The 26,868-nt window shown below is 41.0% G+C and overlaps 1 protein-coding gene across 1 annotated transcript; it reads left to right on the top strand.

The window, feature by feature from the left end:
• Positions 1 to 1,550: 1,550 nt before the first annotated feature.
• On the top strand, positions 1,551 to 26,868 carry SIRT2 (sirtuin 2). Its single transcript, XM_063450658.1, has 16 exons — positions 1,551 to 1,614; positions 3,574 to 3,617; positions 6,046 to 6,085; positions 6,323 to 6,433; positions 6,512 to 6,553; positions 7,420 to 7,526; positions 8,730 to 8,786; positions 9,615 to 9,683; positions 10,118 to 10,247; positions 10,504 to 10,563; positions 13,436 to 13,491; positions 15,764 to 15,840; positions 15,923 to 15,974; positions 17,598 to 17,665; positions 17,776 to 17,842; positions 25,983 to 26,868. Exons 1-16 carry the CDS (start codon positions 1,560 to 1,562, stop codon positions 26,106 to 26,108), a joined length of 1,161 nt encoding a protein of 386 aa, XP_063306728.1. The 5' UTR covers positions 1,551 to 1,559; the 3' UTR covers positions 26,109 to 26,868.

Raw genomic sequence — 26,868 nt, 5'->3', positions numbered from 1 at the left:
TATGTACTGTGTGGTTTAGTTACTAAACAAAACATTAGGAAAATATATATTTACTATAGCAACAGTGCAGTATTAACAGTGAACCTGTACGCCTGTCAGAAAAAGTCTCTAAAATAAAAACAAATAATTGCTTACAAAAAAAAGAAGTTTATATTTCCCCCTTCATCTGTTCCAATGGAGCTTCATGGTTTTCTAATATACTCAGCTACTCTTCATTCATCCCAGAGCCGCCATGAGCCCTCCGCCTTCAATACCAGCTCATCAATTGAACAGAGTGCGGCCTACATAATAAGAAGCAAGCCTGGAGGAGGTACCAGGACGGCATGCATGTTGGCTTACTACATGATAGAAATTGGTTTTGCAGATTTTGACGATAGTCTATCATGTGCGAGACAGGCAATTAAAGTTCATTTTTGACGGCTACCTATACATTTGCAAGATAAAGTAATAAAACAATGTAATAAAACAAATGGTCTGCACTCACGGTCTTCCATAGAAAAAGGTTTCCTTTATTCCAACATGTAGATCAACGTTTCAGTCCTCTCAGGGACTTTCATTAGGATCAAATCATCTGTGTGTATATTTATATATATATATATATATATACACACACACACACACACACACACACACACACAGAGAAAATTCATAGGAAATGGGAACTGGAATGTGCAAAAAAACTGCATGACAGTTTCCCTTTAACTAGACACCAAATTGTAGCAAATTTAAATACTAATGGCAACATTCAAAATTTAGGATAAAAGCAAAAAAAAAAAACAACAACAAAAAACTGTGCCAATTAATTCACTACAATTTACTGTTTTGGAACTAAAACTTTTGAAGTGTAAATGGTCTTGAAATTAAAATAGATGTAAAGCCCGCTATATTTACACAGTTATGCACAAACTGAAATATAATGTGCAAATTTAAGACCAAAATAACCAGCCTGTGACTACAGTAAGAATTTTCCTGGCCAACTAATTTTCACCTTTATTTAACAATTTGGTCACGTCACTTTAGTCCATAATGAGGTGAGTAAACCAAATCAGTTTGTCTGTTTTAGCTCACAATGTAAAATCCACTTTAGATCCCTGACAATTCTTACTATAGTGAATTATACCTGGTTAGGCATTTATTCACTAAACTCCAAGATATAGTGATTAGTGATTTGAAAACAAACTTTAAGATTTGCACTTTTTGCATTAATTTTGCACTTAGGTTTTCAACTCATTACAGTTCATAGTGCATAATCTCAAAAAAGAAGTACAATTTGCACCACATTTAACACAGCTTTTCACACACATCCTGCTGTGCAGCAAGATCCAAAAACACCCTATAAATGTCAGCCTAGTGCCTTTATCCTTATTCAGAACATAATCCTCTGTTTTAGCATGGCAACAATACCCTCACCTCATGGATCACATTCTTATATGTATAAACAGACATGCCCTAGCAATTGATTGGGTACCATGACTGCCATTCAACCCATACCTAGCCAATAGAATGGCTCTCTCACTGTGTCAGTGCAAAGCTAGGTCTGAAGGACCCAGTCTAGTCACATGATCTTCAGCCCTTTCTCAGACCCGGAAGTAGCAGTCGATTCCATGGCTGCAGGTATTCTTTTAGAATGTTAATACTACATTTATATGTATCAATCTGTCAGACCTCTGGCTATTGCTTACTTACTACTATTATTATTATTGTTAAATTTCATATTTTACTTACTATATTCTAAGACTGCATAAATAGAAAGGGCTGACAACAATAATGTTACTATATAGTGTCAATAATCCATCTGTTTCAAATATGTGTATCATTGAATATTTTCGTATTTACTTTACATATTAATATTTAGTACATTAATTTTTATTAAAACAGAATCCTCTACCTTATACAACATGCCTAATGAAGTATGTTAATATGTATATCATCTGGGTTTTGTACATAACCGTTATGTAATTTAACATTAGAAGAAAAAAAATATGTGTCCTGTAATATATATACATTTTACATTCAATACTAAGTTGCACATATTGTGTGTGGAAAGTAGAGATTAGTTTTATATATATATATATATATATATATTTGTCTGCATGCACAAACTAATTCTTATGAGAACAATAAATGGTTTATTTACTAAATTCTGAATTGTATCAAATTAAAAAACAAGTTCCCGAATTTAGGCAAAATATGTGACTAGATGAATTAAAAAATATTTTCAAATCTTCTATTTTTAGCTAAATGTTACTAGATGAATTCTCATTTCTTTTTATCATTTGGAAGTTAGCGAATATTCCCTCCAGCCATACTTTTTAGCTTGTGGTTACTTACTGCATTACTTATGAATGCAAAAAACCATGACAAGTTTACTTTAACTGAAATATTCTCCATAGTTAAACTGTGATTTATCACTGAGATACATTATAAGTTTAAAGTTTTAAAATATTAAACTAAATTGTTATGGTGTCACTGGGTCACAGAACTGTCATACCTTATATACGCTGTGTTTCCCATCCCTGCTTACCTCCCCAAAAATAGGGTATTGCATAAAGAAAAATTTGCATGAAATACTCACATTGACTGGTGTTGGAATCTTAAAGAAAGTTCAACGTATTTAAAATATATTATAAGACAAAGCAGGGGCTACTTTGTTATATGTAATTTATCATAATTTAAAAAAAAGGCTGAGCTACAACTCTTAAGGGGACACTATAGTCACCAAATCAACCTTCGCTTAATGAAGCAGTTTTGGTTTATAGTTAATGCCCCTGCAGTCTCATTGCTCAATTCTCTGCCATTTAGGAGTTAAATCACTTTGTTAAGGCAGCCCTAGTCATGCCTCCCTGCATGTGACTTACATAGCCTTCCTAAACACTTCCTGTAAAGAGTAATCTAATGTTTACACTTCCTTTATTGCAAATTCTATTTAATTTAGAAATTCTTATCTCCTGCTCTGTTAATACCTGCTAGATCTTACAGAAGCCTCCTGCATGTAATTAAAGTTTAATTTACATTACAGGAGATGAACACTTTAAACTTGAGTTACATCTGATTGAAAATAAAAACATTTTGTTCATGCAGTCAGTGTCAGTCACAGCCATGGGAGTTTTAGCTAGGACTGCATAAACAGAAACAAAAGTCGTTTAACTCTTAAATGGCAGGGAATTTCGCAATGAAACTTGAGAGGCATGATCTATACACAAAAACTGTTTAATTAAGCTAAAGTTGTTTTGGTGACTATAGCTTCCCTTTAAGTTTTGTTATTTCCCCCAGCCGTCACTATTGGCGATTATGGGGAAAAAGTCATTATCTATGGAGTCTCTTGAGGATCCACCATAGAACCCAGTGTTGTACTCTCATGCTTCCCACAAGAGTACAACACTGGCGTGGGCTCCTGGCAGATGAAACTTCAGGAACTGAAGAGGATCCACTGGATGAAGATCGCGGCTGGCCGCAAGGGACTTAATAAAATAAACATATTCAGTATAATTGATGACCCATTAGTGTATATTAGATTGCAATCCATTACTTCCCCCCACATTTAAATCTCTACTTTTAAACTTTCTTTAACAGAGGGTAAAGAAAGTGAAGAACTGACAAAGTCAGAAGATTCAGAGGTATGTTATTTATGTATCCAGTGCTGGAGGAAGAAATGCGACTAATAGAAAAAAAAAAAAAAAATACATTTACTAAATTGTGCATTGTCAGGACTAATAACTGATTGAACATCAATTTCCATTTTGGTTATTTTGGCTTAAAAGTTGAAAAATGTTTTTAGTTTTTGGGATAAAATTTGGAATTCACTTTCCATTTACTTTCAGTTTCCAAAAATCACTATTAATTACTCTCATCCTCCTAGTGACTAATGGGTACCGGTGTGAAGAATTTTGTAGGGTTATTCACTAAAGTGCAATATGCAGTGAATTTAAAAATTTAGGTCAAAACCATTGATGTGAGGGGAAAAAATGCTCAAGTTTCTGCTTTCGTTCCATTTTTGCTTAAAATTTGAAACTCACTTTCAGGGTTATTTGCTAAAGTGAATATTCAAAATGGATTTCAAATTTCATTCCGAAATATTTAAACTGGTTAATTTGGCCTAAAATGTGAAATTCACTTTGAATTCTCATAGTGAATAACCCTGTTTAAATTTCCAGCAATTTACACTTTAGTAATTAATCCTGACATGCTGAAACATAGTTACCATTATGCACAGTGGTTGAGAGCTACTTACATGAAGAATAATGGTTACTGGTTTACCGAATGTCAGTTACTGCCATGAGATGCGGGTGACAGTTACTGACATGCAATCATGCACTGGGAATTGGAGCTCCTGGCCTGTAAAGTAATATCTACTGATAAGCTATAGCTATATCTGTGATTTGTATGACAAATTACCGTTTTATTCTAGAGTAAATTAGAATAGCATTGACATATGGCAAAATAATAATCAGCCCACTCCATGATGCAATATGTCTTACCACTTTCATCTCTGAAAAGCCACCAAGGTGCTACCAGGCTTTGCACAACAGGTCTCTGTAAATCTGTTATCTTCATAGACATGGGCCTCATTACAGAATCTTATTGACTGAAAACACTAAAACTGTCATACCTCCCAAGTGTCTTTCTTTTTAACTCAATGGACCTATTCCATGAGCATGGTCCTGGAGCGTCAGCCCCATTAACACCTATGTTAGTCTGGCCCTGTTCACCATCACTAACCCTTTATACTGCTCTATGCTGTTCTGCTCAGCCTCTGCTTATCGAATATCAAAGAAGAGATGGTTGTCAAAAACATAGTGTTTTGACTGAGTTTTTGGTAAGTTGCGAGTTTTTTTTTCTTCCACATTAATCACCAATAATAAACATTAGTTACATTAGTTACATTAATAATAAACATTAATCACCAAAAATCACCAATTAGAAACATTACATTTTATAGTGCCCCTTTTCAGATATCCCTACTTCCACATTAGTGACATCTATTCTACTTGTCTTCGGGAAAAATAGTGTTTGGGAAAAATCCATTGTCTGATAGATAAAATTGAGATACCTGTTGCAGAAAGAGAAGTTTTTCTTTATATATATAAATTGTCGAGAACTGTACCCTGGACAGGGGCCAGTGAAAAGACTCCTGGGGACACAGGCAAGAGTCAAACGTTTCTAATTGCCATGAGCGAGCACCAGGGTACTTGCACCATAACCACTACTGTGACCTGTAGTGATTTTGGCACTTATAGTTCCACTTTAGGCTATAACACATTTTAAGAGCTGAAAGATTGCTTCAGTGATGCAATATTACATAAAACTAATCTTCTATTGTTTGTGTCCTACAGTATAGTCTAATAAAAAACAATAGGTGTCAATAAAAATGTAATTATAAAAACAAACATATAAAGTGAGAATATATGGTCTTTAAAAACAAAAAACCTACAAAAAGATCAAGTTTTCCAAATGACAGAGGATATTATTATTAAACTGAGTGTAAATGTTTTTTATAATGACGTTAGTAACATATATAGTATATCAATATGAAAGCAGAATAAAGTAGAGGAAAGAAACCACATGTAAATAACAAATAGGTATCACATATCTAGAAGCAATTATTTCTGTTCTAGATCACGAAAACTGTGCTAACCATAATCTGTAGCCTTCCCTGTTCCTCATTTCATTTACTTCTTCCTGCAGAACAAGTCCAGAGTTACTCTGCCTCTGGGACACACTGTTTGGATAGTAATCACTCTTATTATCACTGCTCTGTTATGTTATTTTATTTTGTTTAAACACTCCCTAAAAGCCATTTAGCCTAATTAGAGTACACCGATCCTTTTTACATGACCTAGTGTTCTTGCAGGACTAACTACAATTATTCAGAATAATCTCTGTTGCCTACTTTTCATGAAGTCATTCGTTTGTTTGAAGATAGAGTCTATTTTTTTTTTTATAATTATGCTAAGCTAAAAGAAAGTTACTGGAACATTTGGAACTAGGTGTATCAATGGTAAATAATGATGTGTATTAAGCTCTTTATAATTTATTCTTTAATAGGACTCAGATTCCAGTGGAGAAGGAGGTAGTACAACAGAAAGTAAGTTAAAGGGTCTCTCTAAGTACAATAACTGCTTCATCATACTGAAGTAGTTATGGAGCCTGTGTGTGGCTGAATGTTGCATGTGTAGTGTCTGACTGTGTGTTCTTGTTGTTAGAATGTTTGAAATAGATTGAAATTCCTATCCATCAAATCATGACAATTCAAGTTTTTCCAACAAATGTAGATTTCACAAATGTATTTTATTGTCCATATAATAGTCTTTTTCAATTACAGTGGATTTTTTGCGCACACTTTTCTCTCGGACCCTGGGTATCAGCACTCCTGAAAAAGTCCTTGATGAGCTGAGCCTAGAAGGAGTGAGCAAGTTTATGCTTAGTGAGAAATGTGAGTCAGCCCTTCCTATTAATAAATCTTCTTAGGTTATTCCTCAACTGTTCTCTAAGGTTTGGTTTTCTTCCGTAGGTAAGAATGTAGTGTGCATGGTGGGAGCTGGCATCTCTACATGTAAGTTATGATGATACTGGACTAGTGCTACATCATTATTAGCACCATTATTTCTCTATTTTCTTCTATAAAGAGGTAGGCAGTAGGTCCTTGTATCAGCGGATATGATGGGTAGAAGATTTCTTAGTGTAATCCATACATTAATCCATACACTATTATCTGCTTTCTATATTTTTTGTCATTTTGGGTCCTACGACACCATCTTCTATGGACACTCTCCAACACATCCTGTAAGCGGGGATTATACCACTATACGCTATCAAAACTGGAGCTGGTCACAGCTCCACTAAATGTGAGTAAGCTACTGTTGTTTTATTACCTATTACTCATTTAAGGTGACATATTGCACTATTGGATTTCTCGTTTTCTTCTTTTGCATATATGTATGGATTACACTAAGAAATCTTCTACCCATCATATTTGCTGATACAAGGACCTACTGCCTACTCAAGAATGCCTATTGCACTGCAAAATTCATTTTTAAGGGGTACTCATAATTATTTATAGACCATTTCGGGCTATTTTTAAGATTACTTTGGACTATTCTATTTACCCACACTTACTGTATATTATTGATAATAGCACTTTATTGTCATTCCTGTACTTTTGTGGCACAGCCATTTTTTTGTTGTTCGTGTTGATCTCCTGAAGGGTTTAGAGGGATTCCCTTCTTTTGGTTTGCTGCCTTCATTTTACATAATCAGCGCTAAACCTTCTCCCTTTTTTCCTGCATTGTCTCTAGCTTCTACCCAGATTTTCAGTGTTTCTCTGATTTGCCCATGTAACGATCTCTTATAAATCTTCAATGTGGTCTAGTGCTATCTGATCATGATTACATTTATGTTTTGTACATATGATTGCTTTAGCTGCTGGAATTCCTGATTTCCGTTCACCTGGCAGTGGCCTGTACTCTAATCTACAAAAATACAACTTGCCATATCCAGAGGCCATCTTTCAAATCGGATTCTTTAAGGTTAGAATAAACAATTTGTTTTGTTGAAGCAAAATTATTAGAGACTATAGATTAAGGCCTCAATTTATTATGTTGTTCTGGTAAGTATAATAGCTCCCTTCAGACATTTTCATGTAAACAGAAAAAAGGCAGTGTTTACATTGCCCCTAGGGACACCTCCAAGTGGCCATTCCTCAGATGGCCACTGGAGGGGCTTCCTGGCTCAGTGCTGCACAGTAAGCAGCCCTGCTGTTCAGCGTCCCCATGCTCTGCATGGAGACGCGGAATTTTCCTCATAGAGATGCATTGATTGAATGCATCTCTATGAGGAGGTCCTGATTGGCCAAAATGGCATTTAGCCCACCCCCATGCCGATTTTAGCCAATCCAATGCTTTCCCTATGGGAAAGCACTGGATTGGCTAACATTCTGCCATTTTGGTGATGTCACAAAGGGGGGCGGAGCCAACGCCGGCAGACCTGCGCCACGCTGGAAATAAGGTGTTTTAAACTTTTATATGTAAGTCAGCAGATCTAAGATAACGCTATGGTACCACAGGCAATTATAACTAGCCCTTGTAGTACTCCCCTGCTGTAAGAAATAGTACTAAGGAAAATGCTTGAACGGCGTATCTACACACCGTTGTCAGGAGCTACTAAGACTGACCGTCCAAGATACCAGTATATATATCCATGCCCTTAAATGGTAACAAGTGTTTCCAGCTGGTACTGTCCCACTGCACCTATCTGGAGAGGGGGTGACGTAATTGAATACGCCCCCTCTAGACGTCATGGAGCACGCCCACTCTAGTTGGTTGATACACATATGCCGTAGAAATGTAAACAGTGAGGCCGGCTACAGCTCCACCTCACTAGGAAATGGGGAAAAAACACAATTGTTTATATATCATGATGGGGTTAAATCGCAAAATGGCTAATCATGTAGCATGATGCAGAGTAAGCTTGTCTCAGGTGCTGTACAAGCTTACTCTGTATCATGCTCATTGCACTCCTCCGCTGCACCTAAACTGTATATTTTCATATCAATGCAAATGATATTTTCTGTAGTCTTTTTTTTTTTTTTTTTTTAACAATCTTATGCCTTTGTAACTGTAACTGAGATTGAATTTGAGTTCTCTTAGGCAAAGTTGGTATTAACAGATTGTAATTGTATATAATCGTTTATAGTAACAAATAATGTACTGTCAATTTTGCCTACATTGTAGGAAAATCCAGAGCCATTTTTTGCCCTTGCTCGAGAACTGTACCCTGGACAATTCAAGGTAAGAGACATTGAGATTAATTATATTTGTTTCATACTAAAGGGACTGCCTGAGCTCCATAACCACTACAGCCTGCTGGAGGTTATGGTGCCAGAACTCCCTTGGGTCATGATATGGTAAGTAATCAAAATTTTCAAATTGTTTGAAACTTAACTGGGTCCTTCAGGCACCTGCACGAGTTTCCATTCTGCTTGAGAAATATCAGTTTTGTCTCTATAGGGAAATTACCCATTGACCGCTGACATCCAATAAACGATGTCCAAATAGGGCCAAAACAAATTGCTGCAGTGCAATGCGAACTTCCCCTTTAACGATATCTTGAATATGGTTAGTAACACAGAGAACCCAGGTAAATGTCAATCCATTTGAAAATGGTTTGGCTACTCATCGGTGGGTGGCACCAGGGGACTCCTGGCACATAACCACTACAATGAGCTGTAGTGGTTATGATGCTTAAACTGATGTTTTCAAGAGGTAACATGTGAGTGACATGGTGTTAAAAGGGAGATTTGAGATATTTTGTTTGGATGATCTGAAATATTATACATTGTATGACATTGCCTCCCACCACAGTCAATATTGTTGATATCTACTCACCCCTATGCCCCTTTTACACATAACTGACATAGCTCACCTTCCCAGAGAGACTTACATTCTCATCAAAAACTAAACAAAAACAAAAATTTGTCATTTTGAGATATTGATGACCTTGCTCTAAAAATAAATATTCATCTTTTGAAGTTGCACTTTATCATCTCTTCAACTCAAGCAACTGAGAACACATTTTTTTTTCTTAGCTAATTTGTATTCTCTCCGCTTTTGTTTCAGCCAACAATCTGTCACTATTTTATACGTTTGTTAAAGGAAAAAGGTCTGTTACTGCGTTGCTACTCTCAGGTAAGGGTTTGATTTCCGATTAATAAACAGCAAAATTTGGGCTAAAATTAAATGGATCATTTGTCCGTGTATTATAGTGTAAATTGATATACCTACTCATCAATATAGTAGTATGCGTGCTTTAAAGTATGTAAACGTATAAGCTGTTAAAAATCAAGCACTAGACTAGAGTATTTTTTGGTGGGTGGAATACTCTGTAATTTATGGTAGCCTGTCTTTTATATGCTGGTTGACATTTGCGATCCGTTTATTGGAAAGTGAAAAGAGCACAGTACTGTTCATGTGCAAGGATTTTTACCTAAAGAATGCACACAACAATAAACAGACTTCATTCTGGGTGTAGAAGGTAGAAATGACACACTAGGAGGGACACCCAATGTCTTCTTATCATGTCCTGATGGATGGTGAACCTCTATATTTATTTTTCCTGTTAGAATATTGACACACTGGAGAGGGTGGCCGGGCTGTCCTCTGATGACCTAGTGGAGGCTCATGGAACCTTTCATACTTCCCACTGTGTTGGGACATTTTGCAAGGCAGAATATTCCCTCTCCTGGATGAAAGGTATATTCTATATTCCTGTTAAGAGTTGGGTTTACCTACTTGTATATTCAATATTTTATTCTTAAAATTCCCTTAGTCCTTATAAAATGGACTTAAATTTTTTTGATGTCTGACTCCTTAAATGGAAAATGAGAGTGGATAAATTAATTGGTTATTGTGATATTCCTAAAATGGGCTAAAGTATTATTTTAGTAGACTAACGAATGCTGAATATCCTTTAATGCAAAGTAGAGCTAATTATTATTTCTCTTTTCAGAAAAGATTTTTTCTGATGTGATTCCAAAATGTGAGAAATGCAACCACTTAGTCAAGCCAGGTAGGTGTGTAAAGAAGAATGTCATTATATAGAAACCAGTATTATTCAAATATGCGTGTTTTGGGAGCAGAGGACTGTGTGCTTCATATGTACAGGTCCACATTACTCTCCCAACTCTGTTTAATTGGCTTCCCACGGGGTTATTTGCTAAACACCCGGTTTTGTACAAATGGACAAAATCCTGTGAAAATTACCAAAATCTGACCACAATGGCAATTCACAACTTACTAAAGCCAAATACAGTCATGATTGGCCCGAACAAATCTGTAGCAATCACCCGCATGCATTTGGTGTTCAGATTAAAATCTGAATCCTATACAAAGTATAGGATTCTGAAGTATCACAAGCAGCAGTATTAATAAAATTCAGAACTGAATGCATCCATTAGGATGAATATTTACATATTCTTGTTCACTTGCTTTCTTGCAAGTGAACTAACAATATGAACTAATAATATTAATTACTAATTACCCTCTGGGAGCGCTGGCAGCCAGTGTGCAAATAGTTAAAAACCCTCAGCCGCTCAAGGGCTAAAATAAATAATGGGCATTGTACAGATCACTGTCCACCCCACCTCCTCTCACCTGTGGCCAGCAAGTGTTAGCTATTGTAATATAAGGCTGGGACCTAGTGCCACCCCACTGATGCACGGTGAAGGCGCTAATAATCGTATAGTGGGCTGGATATACCATTGTCCAACCCTGAGTTAGTAATATGAGAACCCCAATCCCTAGCCACCCACATTAAAATGAAGTAACCCTACTTACCCTCTCACCCTTTTAATAGTGAAGGGGCTATTAAAACTAATACTTGTAAAATAAAAATTACTTACAATCAGTCTTTTAACTTTTCTTTTCTTCAGCCCCAAAAAGGCAATATTAAAATCCATGATTCCAACGAAACTAATGAAAGAAAAAACAACAAAAAATTAGCAAAAAAATAAATTAAAAAAAGCGACACAATCGTTCACAGCACAGGCTCACCACGACCCTCACACTCAACATCACACACCCTCGACCCTCCCCTTGGTTCGAGCATGGGAGCGCAGCGTCCCGGTCGGTCCACAGGCTGTAACCCCCTCCTGTACCCCAACTCACCCAAATCAGGCCACCTGCGATGACATCAGCCCAACCTACCTAACCCCACCATCCTAACCATCCATAACACAACCAGACGCAAAGCACACCCACGGACCAGGGAGACGCACGGACGACCATTCTACCAGCACACACAACACCGAACCCAAAATGAGAGGACTATTGCCGAGGCCCAACAGATAGAACACGACAGGGACCACACGGAGCCCTCCACACACGACGGGAGATCGACGGACCCGACAATAGGATCTACAGCAGGACTGCCCTCAGTACACGTCCCCAACACCCTCATTACACACTGCCAACTCGGTGAACAAACGGGCGTGCCCAAGGACGCAACTCTGAACGAACCATCCCCAACGGACACGACAGACTGGAGCTAAGCAGCGTCCCTGATGAGACAAGGCGCTCTAACCCCAGCTGGACACACGACCCGACCAGACCCCCACTCTTCCTACCCTAAAAGCAGCCTCCCACCACGACGATACTGGTATACACAAATACTGGCCCACAACCGAGCAAGAGAGAATGCATTGATTCCTGACTACTAATCAATGTCGAACTACCACTGTATACCATTGTGCTACGATATTCTTATGTGTACCCTGCGATGGTACAATTCTGTACGGATGCAACTGTTATACCCCCCCTTCTTTTCTTTTCTGTACCCCCTCTCCCGAATATTGATATGCTTATATACATACACACAAATCCGATAAATAAAGAATGATTAAAAAAAAAAAAAAAAAAAAAAAGCAACACAATAAAAACAATCCATCTTTGTCCCACAAAGACTTGGCGCAGACTGAGCTTACATAGTGGAAAAAGCCCTTATAAGGGTTTTCCTAGCTATCTAAGCTACTCGTGAGGGACAATTTTCATGTATAATCAGATCACTCTGATTGGTTTACTAGTATGCCAACCAATCAGACCGCTCTGACAAGTAAGTCTCCAGAGAATTTAGACTTGCCTCTTAGACCGCTCTGATTGATTGGCTTACAAGTCCCACTCTACTGTGGGAAAATATTCTCATGTGATGCAATTGTTTACATAGTGGGAAACCCCCACCCTCTCACTATTATTAGGGTAGGGTTGCTTTATTTTTAATGGGGGTGGCTTGGAAATAAGGGATTTCTAGTCACAGAGCGGATGAGGCTGGCCATGCCACTAATTGGAATGTCCAGCACCTCCTTTGTATAATTATTTAGAGCCCTCACCCACCACCCATGGACTAGGTCACACCGTGAATTTTAAAATTGGGGCCACCTCCCACCACAAATGGGTGTGAGGGCTGGGAGGACAAATCTAGGTTAGTGCTACTTCTTATATTATAAAAACACACCTACTGGCCATGGGGGTGCAGGGGGGAAATTACTCTAGGACTTTGTAGAAGTTCTTATCTTCTGCTCTTTTCATTGAACTTTCTTATCTCTTCCTCTGTTAAATGAGGCTCTTTTTTCAAGAAGTGTGTAGTGAATCTGTAAGTCACAGCCAGGAGATATGTGGCTATGACTGCATAGACAAAGTGATTTAACTCATAAATAGCAGAAAAAATGAGCAGTGAGACTGCAGGGGTGTGATCTACACAACAAACCCACTTCATTAAGTTAAATTTGTTTTGCTGCTTAGAGTATATAGAGTATATGATTCATTGCATAGCATTTCCTCTACTCACAAACACACACATGCACATGTTTTCAATTCAAGAAAGTACACAGTCAATTTGTAGGCATGCACTAAAAAGGCATTGTAACTGTTATCTGATCTCCTTGTAGATATTGTGTTCTTTGGTGAAAGTCTGCCATCTCGGTTCTTCTCTACTGCCAAGTCTGTAAGTGAATAGATGATCTGTGACTTGTCCATGTTTTTATTTGTTTATAAAATGATATGCCCACTTAATTGTGTTCTAAAATGCTGTTACATAATGCATAGTTTAGCTATTTCCATTAGAATGTGGACATTCCTGAAGGTGCACCTTTAGAAGATATGGCATCATAGGAACATTTCATCAAAATATTGTGATATCAAACCACTAGCACATGGTTATATTAAAAGTTATTTTTTTTTTTTAATATTGTGCTTGCAAAGCTGCCATCAGAAAGTTTGGGGCCTATTGAACAGCTCACAAATGGCTATGCACCAATAGATCTTTCAGATTTCTACCCCTTCTTGCGGTGGAGGAAGTATTACTTTTAATTGGTGGTCTTGGGTCAGAAGAGGCCACTATCTATTTATTTTGATATTTGTAACATGTTCCCATCCTGCATCAAATGTAGCAATACACCTAAGTAGTTTAGGGGATTGGACTGTTGGTTCCCTATATTCATTGATAAGGGTCCGTCTGTCATTAATGCTCTATTTTAATAATTTTAAGGCACCTATTCAGGTATCCTTGCTCTCTAAAGAAATGATATCCCTTTAGCTCTAACTTCAAAAAATTCAATATCAAAGCAATTATGTCTAAGACATGAATATTGTCCTCTTAGAATACCCTTCTTCAGTGGTTTGGGATGACTCTCCAAATTCAAAAAATTGTTTGTGGCAGTAGATTTCCTATAAGATTTGTCGGTATACTGCCATACTCCCCAATTGTTAGTGTCATGTCCAGAAAGTTCAATGATGGATTTACAATCCCTGCTGTAATATTACAATTGTTTTGGTTGACATTTAAAATACCATTGCGCCAAGTAGATTGTGGGAACCGCACTCAATCCCAACGGCCAAGGGTGCTCCGGATCAGGACCAGCAATCCCAGAATAATACACGAAAAAGAGAGGACCACAGGCACTCCAAATTGAAACCGTATGCAGATTTATTAGGAAAAAATGCAACGCCAAGCAACGTTTCGACCAAAGACCTTTGTTGGTCGAAACGTTGCTTGGCGTTGCATTTTTTCCTAATAAATCTACATACGGTTTCAATTTGGAGTGCCTTTGGTCCTCTCTTTTTCGCCATTTAAAATACCAACAAAGTTAAAGAAATAGTCTTCAGTTCCTGTCAAGATGATCATCACTTAATCTATATAATGCTTTGATTTGAGAATGAATTCAGTATACAGACTCATTTTGTTTGAAAAAATCTCGACTTCCTACCACCAACCCAGGCGAAGATTATCATACAAATGGCACAAGCCATCCCCATCGCATTCCCTCTCACCTGGTGGTAGTATACACCATTGAAAATAAACAATTTGTGCAAACTTACTGATTGCAACATTTCAATTATGAAATGATTGTGCAAAAATAGTTGTGATCCCCATTGGTTTAGATTAGAAAATTCTGTGCATGCTCAATTCCTTGATCAGACCAGACTGCACAAATGTGATCCTACAGGTACTTTGATCTTTGGGTTTGTTTTGTATCTCTTTTATATAGGATCGCAATTTGACAACAAGAGGTCTCATAATCTTATTGATGTATATACTCACATGTAGTGTCAAATTGCCTTCCCTTGAGACGACTGGCCTTCATGTCAATTTCTTTTGTTTTTGTTTTTTGCAGTTTCGTAGGCTAAAGAAATTACGGTAGCAATTTGAGATATGCCATTAAAAATGAAATCATATTCATCTTGTGAGATACACTTTTTTTACTCACAACTTTTAGTTCCTTAGTCTTCTTCAGTATACAATGTATACACTCTGATAGGGAAAGGTTGTGCAGTCTTCATATATTTTTTTGTTTTGTGTGCTGTCAGTTATTATTAGCCCTAAAGATCCCAAAATATAGTGCTTTTTAAAAATAATATTTGAGGTTCAATATTTGGATCATAAATAAAATTAAATATTTAAATAGTCTATCTAATCCAGAAGTGTGCAATGATGTTCAAAAGGGTCAAGTGAGGACTAATATTGGACCTCAGATGTTTGTGAACTAGATTTCTTTGGATGCTCAGGATTTTGACTGGTTGAGCTAATACTTTTTGTAGACATCTGGTGTGTCAAAGTAAGCAATAACTGATTAAGACAGTACAAAAAACTGAGGTGCTGGATTGTACCAGGATTGCTTACGGATGGTAGGTGTCTAAAATCCCATTTGTGCAAGTTATACATTTTATTTCTAAGGACTCCTCGATATATCTGAACGGAGTATTCTTTTCCTCTGCAGGACTTTCCCAAAATTGACCTCCTTATTGTGATGGGAACCTCTCTACAGGTGCAACCATTTGCATCGCTTGTCAGCAAGTAAGCTCTTCCACAGTCTTTTCTACTAAAGGTGAACTTTCAATATTAATGGTCACTCCTAATACCCATTATCTCCTGACAGGGTTCCCATCAGTACACCTCGACTTTTGATTAACAAAGAAAAGACAGGAGAGGTAAGTGCAAATTGGTGGTACATGAGTAGAATTCATGACTTTCTGCTGATTTTTGTGAACTAATTTTCCTCTCGGGGGGGCGGGGCCGGACCGCCGAGCTGGATGGTCGCATGTCTGAGCAGCTCCTGTAACCAACTGCAATATACGCTGTAAAAACCATGTCTTACCATCAAAAAATGGACCGCCAGTGCAGATACCCAAAGCTGAGAGACTGCGGGACCCGGGGAGAGGCTGGCTCAGTGAGCTTCAGTCCCCTGGGGGAGGAAAACACGCTGCCCCAAATGGGGCCTTCTCCTGCGGTGAGTAGGGCGGACGGCCGCTGCCCCACTATCCTGCACCACGGACCCCAGCTAGGGATGCACACCGGCGCAGACCCGGCCCCGTTCCCCCCCCCTTTGGACCGGTGGGGGTGATCCCGGTCCTCACCCTGTGGCCCTGGCCGTGACACCGCAATTGAGGCCGGAGAGTCCAACTGCCGCACCTAAAATGGCGGCCGCCATGTGCGCAGACGGCGAAGTGAAGGCCTGCTCCCAGCCCGCGCTCACAGCCACCAAGGCTTCTATCTCCCACTCAAGCCGCACAGCGAGACGGCAAAACCAGCGCGATTTAAGTGCGCGAGAGACAACGGCTGCACTGAGCGTGCATCGCACAAAGAAGCGAACATACTCGCCTGCAGCGACCGTGGAAGCTGTCAAGAAAGGCTCCTCTGCTGGCGGACTGACCCGGCAATCACCAACACTCCAGCCCACACCAGGAAGAACCAGTAAGCGGCAGTATTCCGCGGAACACACCCAGCTCCCGATCAGGGCAGACACCAGCCTGCGGAGGACCAAGGGAGGCAATCCCACTAAACTACAGTGGCAACACTGGGAAACCCTGCGAGATCCACATGATAATCTGCGGACCAACTTCGCTCTGCAGCCTGCTCGGAAGGACACTCGCCCCCTGCAACCAAGGCCCAGCAGTGCAGGTATAGGATACAAAACAGGACTGCCCCTGTCTGTCAAGCCTTGAGCCCGCCAGGACGCCGAAATCTTCCCACTGAGGTGGCTTGGGAAACTTCGTTAAAATCTTGTTTTGTATAAGATGTCCTACCTAGACCTAGCTTAACTAGCAGTTACATATAATGCAACAAGTCCAAACACTACATTAGATATGTGTAATCGTTTATGTCAGCCTCATAACAATTATATTACTTACGTACAACCTAGGATCACCACCCTTGCATAGCCACATAACTCATTAACTGTTTGACGCTAGGATGCAGATGCATGTCATGTTTTCCCCCTTTGTCACTCCTCTGTTTTCGACCTTCTGACATGTCCTTCCTACTAACTATCCAAGTGAGAACCTACACCGTTATATATTGACTTTCTTAATGTAAAAATTTACCTATTTAGCGAACGACATGACGAATAATGCTACGTTTAACAAAGTTAAAAAAATTTGCTTTTACCTCAATGCCACATATGTATAAACCTGTGATCTTACTGTGATTATGTTTGCTGTTGTGTCAACGTACATCATTTTGTCAAACCATGCACGACAAAAATAAAGAATTTAAAAAAACTAAAACAAACTAATGTTCCTCTCTTGGCTTTGCACATTTTCTTCTGTTTTTAGGGGGAAACATTTTTCAGTTTCCTTGGTTTGGGAGGAGGAATGGATTTTGATTCAGATAAGGCATACAGGTGAGATTTGTATGGATTTGTATTGTGTGTACACTCTCCCTGGTCTATGTATATGCTGTCTGTGTACCTATGAATACGCGTTTAAATAATAATGTTATATTTGCATTTAGGGATGTAGCTTGGCTTGGAAACTGCGATGATGGATGCCTTGCACTTGCTGAATCTCTGGGATGGAAGGTATGTACCAAGGGATTCTGTGAGTAAAATGTATTCAGTAATTTTCTGCTGTAAACGAGAACGTGTCATCATAAATCCTTTAAAAGACAACCCTATATTATCATTGTGCATTGCACTTTGAAGAGTTTTTGCTGTATTAAACAACATATCGTATCGTAACAATGACCAAATCCAAAAGGCTGGACATTCTGCCTTTAATTAACCTGAATAAAAGGGAACTATCCCATAGAGAATTACAGGAGAACCATCAAATTTAGAAATCCCTCCATTATATTTATTTCTATCTTGAAAATGAGTGTCTCCATTGTGGTTCCCTGTCAATAATTTTTCTAAGCGTTGCCCTTTTTAGTTATTAAAAAAATCACAAAGTGTTTGAGTATAGTCAGGTGTATTGACAGGCTCAGGCACTGAGGGTAGTGGTGTTGTGGAGACAGGCCTGGAGACTATGGTGAGGCCTAATAGAAAGCAGTTGTTGTTGGGGGATTCTATCATAAGAGGTGTGGAGATGGACAATGGTTGTCTTGTGAGATGTCTTCCCGGAGCTACTGCTCACAGAGACAGGAGACGTATTTGTAATATTCTTAAGTGAGCAAAACAGGAAGGGGAATTGGATGTACTTGTCCATCTAGGGACAATGACTTGGCTTGCAATGACGTTTCAGAGGTAAAATAAGTTTTTAGTGTTTTTGCCAATGATATACGGCAGGTTGCTTCCACACTGTCATTCTCTGAAGTTCTGCCTGTGCATAACACTCAGAACGACAGGCAGATGCGTATTAGGGACTTCAACTTGTGGCTTGTTGAATGGTTTCGGGAGCAAGGATTTGACTTTATATCTCATGGTAGCTCTGTTTGGAATGGAAATAAACTGTACAAAATAGATGGTTTGCATCTTTCTCAAAAGGGAACAAATGTTCTCAGTGAGCAGTTCAGATGTATTTAAACTAGGAAGAGGGGGGGCAAAAGGGTGATAAAGCATCAATCCAATTGCCCCCCAAAACAAGGACAGAAGGTGCCTGTAGCAAGTGTGTTCAAAAATAAGTTTAGAGTCATCACTACAAATGCTCGCTGTTTAGGGAATAAGATCCATGAACTTGTGGCAATAATGGCAACCAGGGCTGCCATCAGAAATTTTAGGGCCCCTGACACAGCTCAAGATCTGGGTCCCCGGGGCCAGCCCCGAGTCCGCCCACAAGGATGAAGTGTGTGTGTGTGTATAGTGGATGCGGTATGTGTGTCATGGATGCAGTGTGTATAGTGGATGTAGAATGTGTATATTGGATGCGGTATGTGTGTCATGGATGCAGTGTGTATAGTGGATGCAGTATGTGTGTCATGGATGCAGTGTATATAGTGGATGCAGATTGTACGTTTTGTGTAATGTATGTAATGTTTGTATGCATGCATTAGATGCAGAGTGTGTGTGTAGTGAATGCAGGTGTGTGTATAGTGAATGCAGAGTGTGTGTTTTTGTAGTGGATGTAGTGTGTTTGTAGTGAATGTAGTGTGTTTGTAGTGAGTGAAACGTGTGTATAGTGAATGTAGTGTGTGTGTGTGTGTGTAGTGCAAAGTGTGTTTAGTGAATGTAGTGTGTGTGTAGTACAAAGTGTGTTTAGTGAATGTAGTGTGTGTAGTACAAAGTGTGTTTAGTGAATGTAGTGTGTGTCTGTAGCGCAAAGTGTGTTTAGTGAATGTAGTGTGTGTGTGTGTGTGTAGTGCAGAGTGTGTTTAGTAAATGTAGTGTTTGTAGTGAGTGCAGAGTGTTTTAGTGAATGTAGTGTATGTGTAGTGCATAGTGTGTTTAGTGAATGTAGTGCAGAGTGTGTTAGTGAATGTAGTGTGTGTGTAGTGCAGAGTGTGTTTAGTGAATGTAGTGTGTGTGTAGTGCAGAGTGTGTTGAGTGAATGTAGTGTGTGTGTGTGTGTGTGTAGTGCAGAGTGTAAGGATTCAGTGTGTGTGTAAAATAGGGGGGAAGGGGAGTATTATTTTATTTATTTATTTGTGTATATTTCAATTTTATTCCCCCCTCCCTGGTTCTTACCGTGCCAGGGAGGGGGGAGATCGCAATTCCTGTTGATCCAGTGGCATGGTGGAGGGAGCCAGCCGCGGTACATTGAAGAGGGGGCCCAGCAGCACACATTGTCTTCCTTTCCAGCTCCTCTCTGACTAAATCTCACGAGACAGGCCTGTGTGCTGTGCGGAGCGTTGCCATAGTAACCCGTGGCAACGCTCTGGCAGCCGCAGGGTGCAGGAAAGTTAGACAGAGAGCAGCTGGAAAGGAGGACAGAGTTTGCTGCTGGGCCCCCTCTTCGTCGTACAGGTAGCAGGGGGCCCTCTGTGCACATATATTTATGTGCTTCTCTATGACAAGCGCTCAGCGTCGACATGCAGAGCATGGAGATGTTGAATGTCAGTGCTGCACATTTTGCAACACTGACACAGGAAGCGCCTAGGTGTTCCTAGGCAGCAATGTAAACACTGCATTTTCTCTGAAAAGGCAGTCTTTGCAGCAAAAACCTTGCAGTGGTAGACTATACTCACCAGAACAACTACATTAAGCTGTATAATATAAATTAAGCTGTAGTTGTTCTGGTAACTATAGTGTCCCTTTATGTTTGTGCGTGCAAAGGGGTAGGGACTGCAGAGGGTGCCGAAAGGAAGGGGCTGTAAAGGGTGCGAGTGGAAGGGGCTGCAGAGGGTACAGGGGGGAATAGAGGCTGTAGTGGGTGCAAAGGGTAATAGGAGCTGCAGTGGGAGCAGTTGGGTAGCCCACTAGCCACTACCAAAAGCGAAACCCTACCATTGCGCACAGTGCAGGGGGCAGGAGCTGCAGTGGGAGCAGGGGGGTAGGGGATGCAGTGGGAGCAGGAGGGTAGGGGATGCAGTGGGAGCAGGGGGTAGGGGATGCAGTGGGAGCAGGGGGTAGGGGATGCAGTGGGAGCAGGGGGGAAGGGGATGCAGTGGGAGCAGGGGGGAAGGGGATGCAGTGGGAGCAGGGGGGAAGGGGATGCAGTGGGAGCATGGGGGTAGGGGTGATAGGGGATACAGTGGGAGCAAGGGGGGGTAGGGGATGCAGTGGGAGCAAGGGGGGGTAGGGGATGCAGTGGGAGCAAGGGGGGGGTAGGGGATGCAGTGGGAGAAGGGGGGTAGGGGATGCAGTGGGAGCAGGGGGGTAGGGGATGCAGTGGGAGCAAGGGCGGGTAGGAGATGCAGTGGGAGCAGGGGGTAGGGGATGCAGTGGGAGCAGGGGGTAGGGGATGCAGTGAGAGCAGGGGGGGTAGGGGATGCAGTGGGAGCAGGGGGGTAGGGGATGCAGTGGGAGCAGGGGGGTAGGGGATGCAGTGGGAGCAGGGGGTAGGGGATGCAGTGGGAGCAGGGGGGTAGGGGATGCAGTGGGAGCAGGGGGTAGGGGATGCAGTGAGAGCAGGGGGGTAGGGGATGCAGTGAGAGCAGGGGGTAGGGGATGCAGTGGGAGCAGGGGGTAGGGGGTGCAGTGGGAGCAGGGGGCATAGGGGATGCAGTGGGAGCAGGGGGGTAGGGGATGCAGTGGGAGCAGGGGGATAGGGGGTGCAGTGGGAGCAGGGGGGGTAGGGGGTGCAGTGGGAGCAGGGGGGTAGGGGGTGCAGAGGGAGCAATGGGGGGTATGGGATGCAGTGGGAGCAAGGGGGTAGGGGATGCAGTGGGAGCAAGGGGGTAGGGGATGCAGTGGGATCAAGGGGGTAGGAGATGCAGTGGGAGCAGGGGGGTAGGGGGGATAGGGGATGCAGTGGGGGTAGGGGGGATAGGGGATGCAGTGGGAGTAGGGGGGATAGGGGATGCAGTAGGAGCAGGGGGGTAGGGGATGCAGTGGGAGCAAGGGGGGGTAGGGGATGCAGTGGGAGCAAGGGGGGGTAGGGGATGCAGTGGGAGCAAGGGGGGGTAGGGGATGCAGTGGGAGCAAGAGGGGGTAGGGGCTCCCAAAACCCTCCCAAACCTTACCTCTCTGGTGGTCCTCTTCTGAAGGAACCTCACAATGCTGACACGCTGCCTGTAAGTCTGCTCAGGGCAGCTCCGCACAGCTCACTCTGCACTGTGACTGGTGATGTCACTTCCTGCAGAACCAGCTGCAGGGAGCTGCCCTGAGCAGTTACAGGCAGCTCAGTGAGGCTGTGTTTGGAGACAGGCACACTGAGGGGCAGCCTAGTGGGGTCTTTGGAAGGCCCCTATAGCTCTCCCTCAGTGTGCCCTGCACGGAGGAGATGATTAGTAGCAGCAGGGGCCCGCGGACGGCTGTGCGGGCCCCTTGCTGAGTGCAGGCTGGCTGGGGAGATTGTTTAACTCCCCAGCTCAGCCATTACTTACTGAAGCAGTATGTGGGGCCCCCCAGGACCGCCGGGCCCATGACAACTGTTATGGTTGTCATGCCCTGATGGCGGCCCTGATGGCAGCCCTGATGGCAACTGATAATGTAGATTTAGTCACTGTTACTGAGACATGGTATAATGAGAAAAATGACTAGGACATCGCAATACCAGGGGGTACTCTTTATATAAAAAAGACAGGGAAGGCAAGAAAGGGGGAGGGGTGGTCCTGTATGTGAAGGATAGCATAAAATCTAGCCTAATAAAAGTTAGTGAGGCGAACATAGAGTCCGTTTGGGTTACGTTAGAATTTGGTAATCACACAGTAACTCGTGTAGTAACAAGCGAAATGATCTGAGTGACTTTGAGAAAGGTCGAATAGTGATGGCTTGATGACTGGGTCAAAGCATCTCCAAAACGGCAGGTCTTGTTGTTCCCAGTTTTCCCAGTATACCCAGTATGGTTAGTACCTACCAAAGTGATGCAAGAAAGGACAACTGGTAAACAGGAGTCAGCATCATGGGCACCCAAGGCTCATTGATACACGTGGGGAGCGAAGGCTAACCTGTCTAATCCGATCACACAGAAGAGCTACTGTGGCTCAAATTGCTGAAAAACTTAGTGCAACATAGTGCATCGCAGTTTGATGACCCTTATCCACCACCAAAAGCGCCATCAATGGGGACGTGAGCATCAGAACTGGACTATGGAGCAATGGAAGAAAGTTGCCTGGTCTGATGAATATAGTTTTCTTTTAGATGGATGGCCAGGTGTGTGTGTGCATCGTTTACCTGGGGAAGAGATAGCAGAAAGAAAAGGCCGGTGGAGGCAGTGTTATGCTCTGGGTAATGTTCTACTTGGCTTCCACATGCCCCAGATCTAAACCTGATTGAACATCTGTGGAATGTGCTGGGCAAACATATCTGATCCATGGAGGCCTCACCTCGCAAATTGCAGAACTTAAATGATCTGCTGCTAATGTCCTCGTGCCAGATACCATGGAACATGTTTAGAGTTCTTGTGGAGTCCAAGCCTCTACGCATTAGAACTGTCACAGCACAAGTGGAACCTACATGACATTAGACATTAGTGATCAGTGTACTTGAATCATATTGATAGATAGGATGTGATGTCTGCTCTAGAATCTTTGCTGTAAATAGTGTTCTACTGAAAGAACATGAGTACAGGGACCATGGCATAGACTTTTACCGAGCTTGACTTCAACTATTTATAAAATAAGACTTTAATTTTAAAAGTAAATGTCATTTAAATGCTAGTGTTTATTTTTTACTTTAGATTGAATACAACTCTCTCTCTGGTCCAGTCCATTGCTTCTTATGCATGACAAATGATGCACTCTGCCAATTCAATGCTTCCCAGAGAATCATAGAACCCAATATTTCTGTTAGAGAAGCACTAAATCCATGGCAGTTTTCAACATCATCATGCTGTGGGTGATGATACCAATTGTGATGACCAGTAGTGGCTGTCTGTCTAACAGCCACTAGAGACATTTTTTCGGTTAAATGTAAACATTGTCATGTCTCAGTAAAGGGGTGGCATCTATGCAACAAATGCACAATTATACAGGGAGTGCAGAATTATTAGGCAAGTTCTATTTTTGAGGATTAATTTTATTATTGAACAACAACCATGTTCTCAATGAACCCAAAAAACTCATTAATATCAAAGCTGAATATTTTTGGAAGTAGTTTTTAGTTATAGCTATTTTAGGGGGATATCTGTGTGTGCAGGTGACTATTACTGTGCATAATTATTAGGCAACTTAACAAAAAACAAATATATACCCATTTCAATTATTTATTTTTACCAGTGAAACCAATATAACATCTCAACATTCACAAATATACATTTCTGACATTCAAAAACATAACAAAAACAAATCAGTGACCAATATAGCCATCTTTCTTTGCAAGGACACTCAAAAGCCTGCCATCCATGGATTCTGTCAGTGTTTTGATCTGTTCACTATCAACATTGCGTGCAGCAGCAACCACAGCCTCCCAGACACTGTTCAGAGAGGTGTACTGTTTTCCCTCCTTGTAAATCTCACATTTGATGATGGACCACAGGTTCTCAATGGGGTTCAGATCAGGTGAACAAGGAGGCCATGTCATTAGATTTTCTTCTTTTATACCCTTTCTTGCCAGCCACGCTGTGGAGTACTTGGACGCGTGTGATGGAGCATTGTCCTGCATGAAAATCATGTTTTTCTTGAAGGATGCAGACTTCTTCCTGTACCACTGCTTGAAGAAGGTGTCTTCCAGAAACTGGCAGTAGGACTGGGAGTTGAGCTTGGCTCCATCCTCAACCCGAAAAGGCCCCAAAAGCTCATCTTTGATGATACCAGCCCAAACCAGTACTCCACCTCCACCTTGCTGGCGTCTGAGTCGGACTGGAGCTCTCTGCCCTTTACCAATCCAGCCACGGGCCCATCCATCTGGCCCATCAAGACTCACTCTCATTTCATCAGTCCATAAAACCTTAGAAAAATCAGATATTTCTTGGCCCAGTCTTGACGTTTCAGCTTGTGTGTCTTGTTCAGTGGTGGTCGTCTTTCAGCCTTTCTTACCTTGGCCATGTCTCTGAGTATTGCACACCTTGTGCTTTTGGGCACTCCAGTGATGTTGCAACTCTGAAATATGGCCTAACTGGTGGCAAGTGGCATCTTGGCAGCTGCACGCTTGACTTTTCTCAGTTCATGGGCAGTTATTTTGCGCCTTGGTTTCTCCACACGCTTCTTGCGACCCTGTTGACTATTTTGAATGAAACGCTTGATTGTTCGATGATCACGCTTTAGAAGCTTTGCAATTTTAAGAGTGCTGCATCCCTCTGCACGATATCTCACTATTTTTGACTTTTCTGAGCCTGTCAAGTCCTTCTTTTGACCCATTTTGCCAAAGGAAAGGAAGTTGCCTAATAATTATGCACACCTGATATAGGGTGTTGATGTCATTAGACCACACCCCTTCTCATTACAGAGATGAACATCACCTAATATGCTTAATTGGTAGTAGGCTTTCGAGCCTATACAGCTTGGAGTAAGACAACATGCATAAAGAGGATGATGTGGTCAAAATACTCATTTGCCTAATAATTCTGCACTCCCTGTAGCTATATTCAGACCCACTAGTTTTGCCAAAAATAAATAAAAGATATTCAAACTGGATGTTCCCAGCTGAAATCACCAAATCACCATCAAAAGGTTTAGGGACAAGTGCTCTTTCCTCTCTTAGGATGATTAGAACTGCTTTGTAAACTAATAACAGCTATACTGAGGCTGCTCTCAATTTACTAGAATATGTGCAGTTTTTATTCCCTCTATCCTGTAGCAGGAGATGTGGGATTGAGAAGCTGCACCTGGTCACCCTTCTGTTATTATTGAACTTTGTATCCTACACGTCGTGTGAACAAATAGAGGAGTGCTTTCTCTAGCATTCCTTGCTTAGTAAGGGTTCTTGAGGGACAACTAGGGTTCCTTGACTGGCTGTACTATCCTTCGGTTGCCAGAATTCCGGTTACTCTAAAAAAAACATGCAATATTTGACACCACTTTAATTTACCACCTTGCACACTATCTTATGCATCCACCAAGCCAAATGATATACCATAATTCAGTTAGTTATTGGAAGAGGTAGTGAACACAATCACAGAATACACTCTCAAAATAAGAAACCTTGTTATTCATATACTTTGTATTGAAATGCATCTTATTTTGTTTTAATTAAACACGGAATATCCCCAAATTTGTATTTCTGATGTTATCTCCACTTATTACAGGCCGAGTTGGAAGAACTGGTTAAAAAGGAACATGCAGCGATAGATGCAGCATCACAGAAAAGTGAGAAAAAAACTGAGCAAAAAGAAGAAACAAAAACTGATCAGAAAGAAGAAAAGAAGGAATGAACAACTTATCTGTTCTGCCTTGCTGCCCGTGTCGGTCATTTTTGCCGACAGATTCACTTTAGCATTGCTGATAGCAGTATTTTAGAATTTTGAAAATAACTCCTTAACCATGGCCAACTCAATAATAAATCTGACCAGAAAACCAGTTCCCCATATTCTCATGTAAGTGGCATACTTTATAGCACCACAGATCATCTAGTAATTACTTACCAGCGCACCTTCTCTTCATGATTCCTGAAATTTTGAAACCGTTTTGCCTTTAGAAAGTTATCTGCATTGCTATAGTGTTTGAATGTGGCTGAGCTGTTTATAGAAACTCCAGTACTGAAGGGACACTTCATGCACCATAACCACTACAACACAGTGTCTTGGTAAATGTGCAAAGTGGCTATGGAGTCTGTCACACGTTTTGGAGAAATGTAAAAAAAAAAAAATCTGATCTTTTCCAGGTACCCTTAGATTCTCCCCCTCCCTAGTGGCATTAATAACATTGAATTTACATTTCTGCATTAGCAATATGAATTCCATTTGATCTGAATAGTAGGAAATGGTCTAGAGCATTGGAAGCAAATGATAAATTATTCTAGAAAGAAGCATGTTATAAGTCCCAGGGAGAGCTCTGCTTTTTTGTCAAAGGAAATGGTTAGAGAAAAAACGTATTAGTGCCATAAGTGCTTACACTGAGCTGAAGTGGTTATGGTGCTTTGAGTACCTCTTACTCAGAATATTTTAGTATGATTGTCATAGATCATTATAAAAA

Source organism: Pelobates fuscus, chromosome 1 (genome assembly GCF_036172605.1).
Source record: "Pelobates fuscus isolate aPelFus1 chromosome 1, aPelFus1.pri, whole genome shotgun sequence".
NCBI lineage: Eukaryota > Metazoa > Chordata > Amphibia > Anura > Pelobatidae > Pelobates > Pelobates fuscus.
The sequence above is the reverse complement of the archived record's forward strand: the minus strand, read 5'-3'. Positions and strand labels throughout refer to the sequence as shown.

Coding starts and splice junctions, on each gene's coding strand:
- SIRT2 (XM_063450658.1), top strand. CDS start 1,560: ATGATCTTCAGCCCTTTCTCAGACCCGGAAGTAGCAGTCGATTCCATG. Junction 3,618..6,045: donor CAAAGTCAGAAGATTCAGAG/GTATGTTATTTA, acceptor ATTCTTTAATAG/GACTCAGATTCCAGTGGAGA. Junction 17,843..25,982: donor CTGAATCTCTGGGATGGAAG/GTATGTACCAAG, acceptor CACTTATTACAG/GCCGAGTTGGAAGAACTGGT.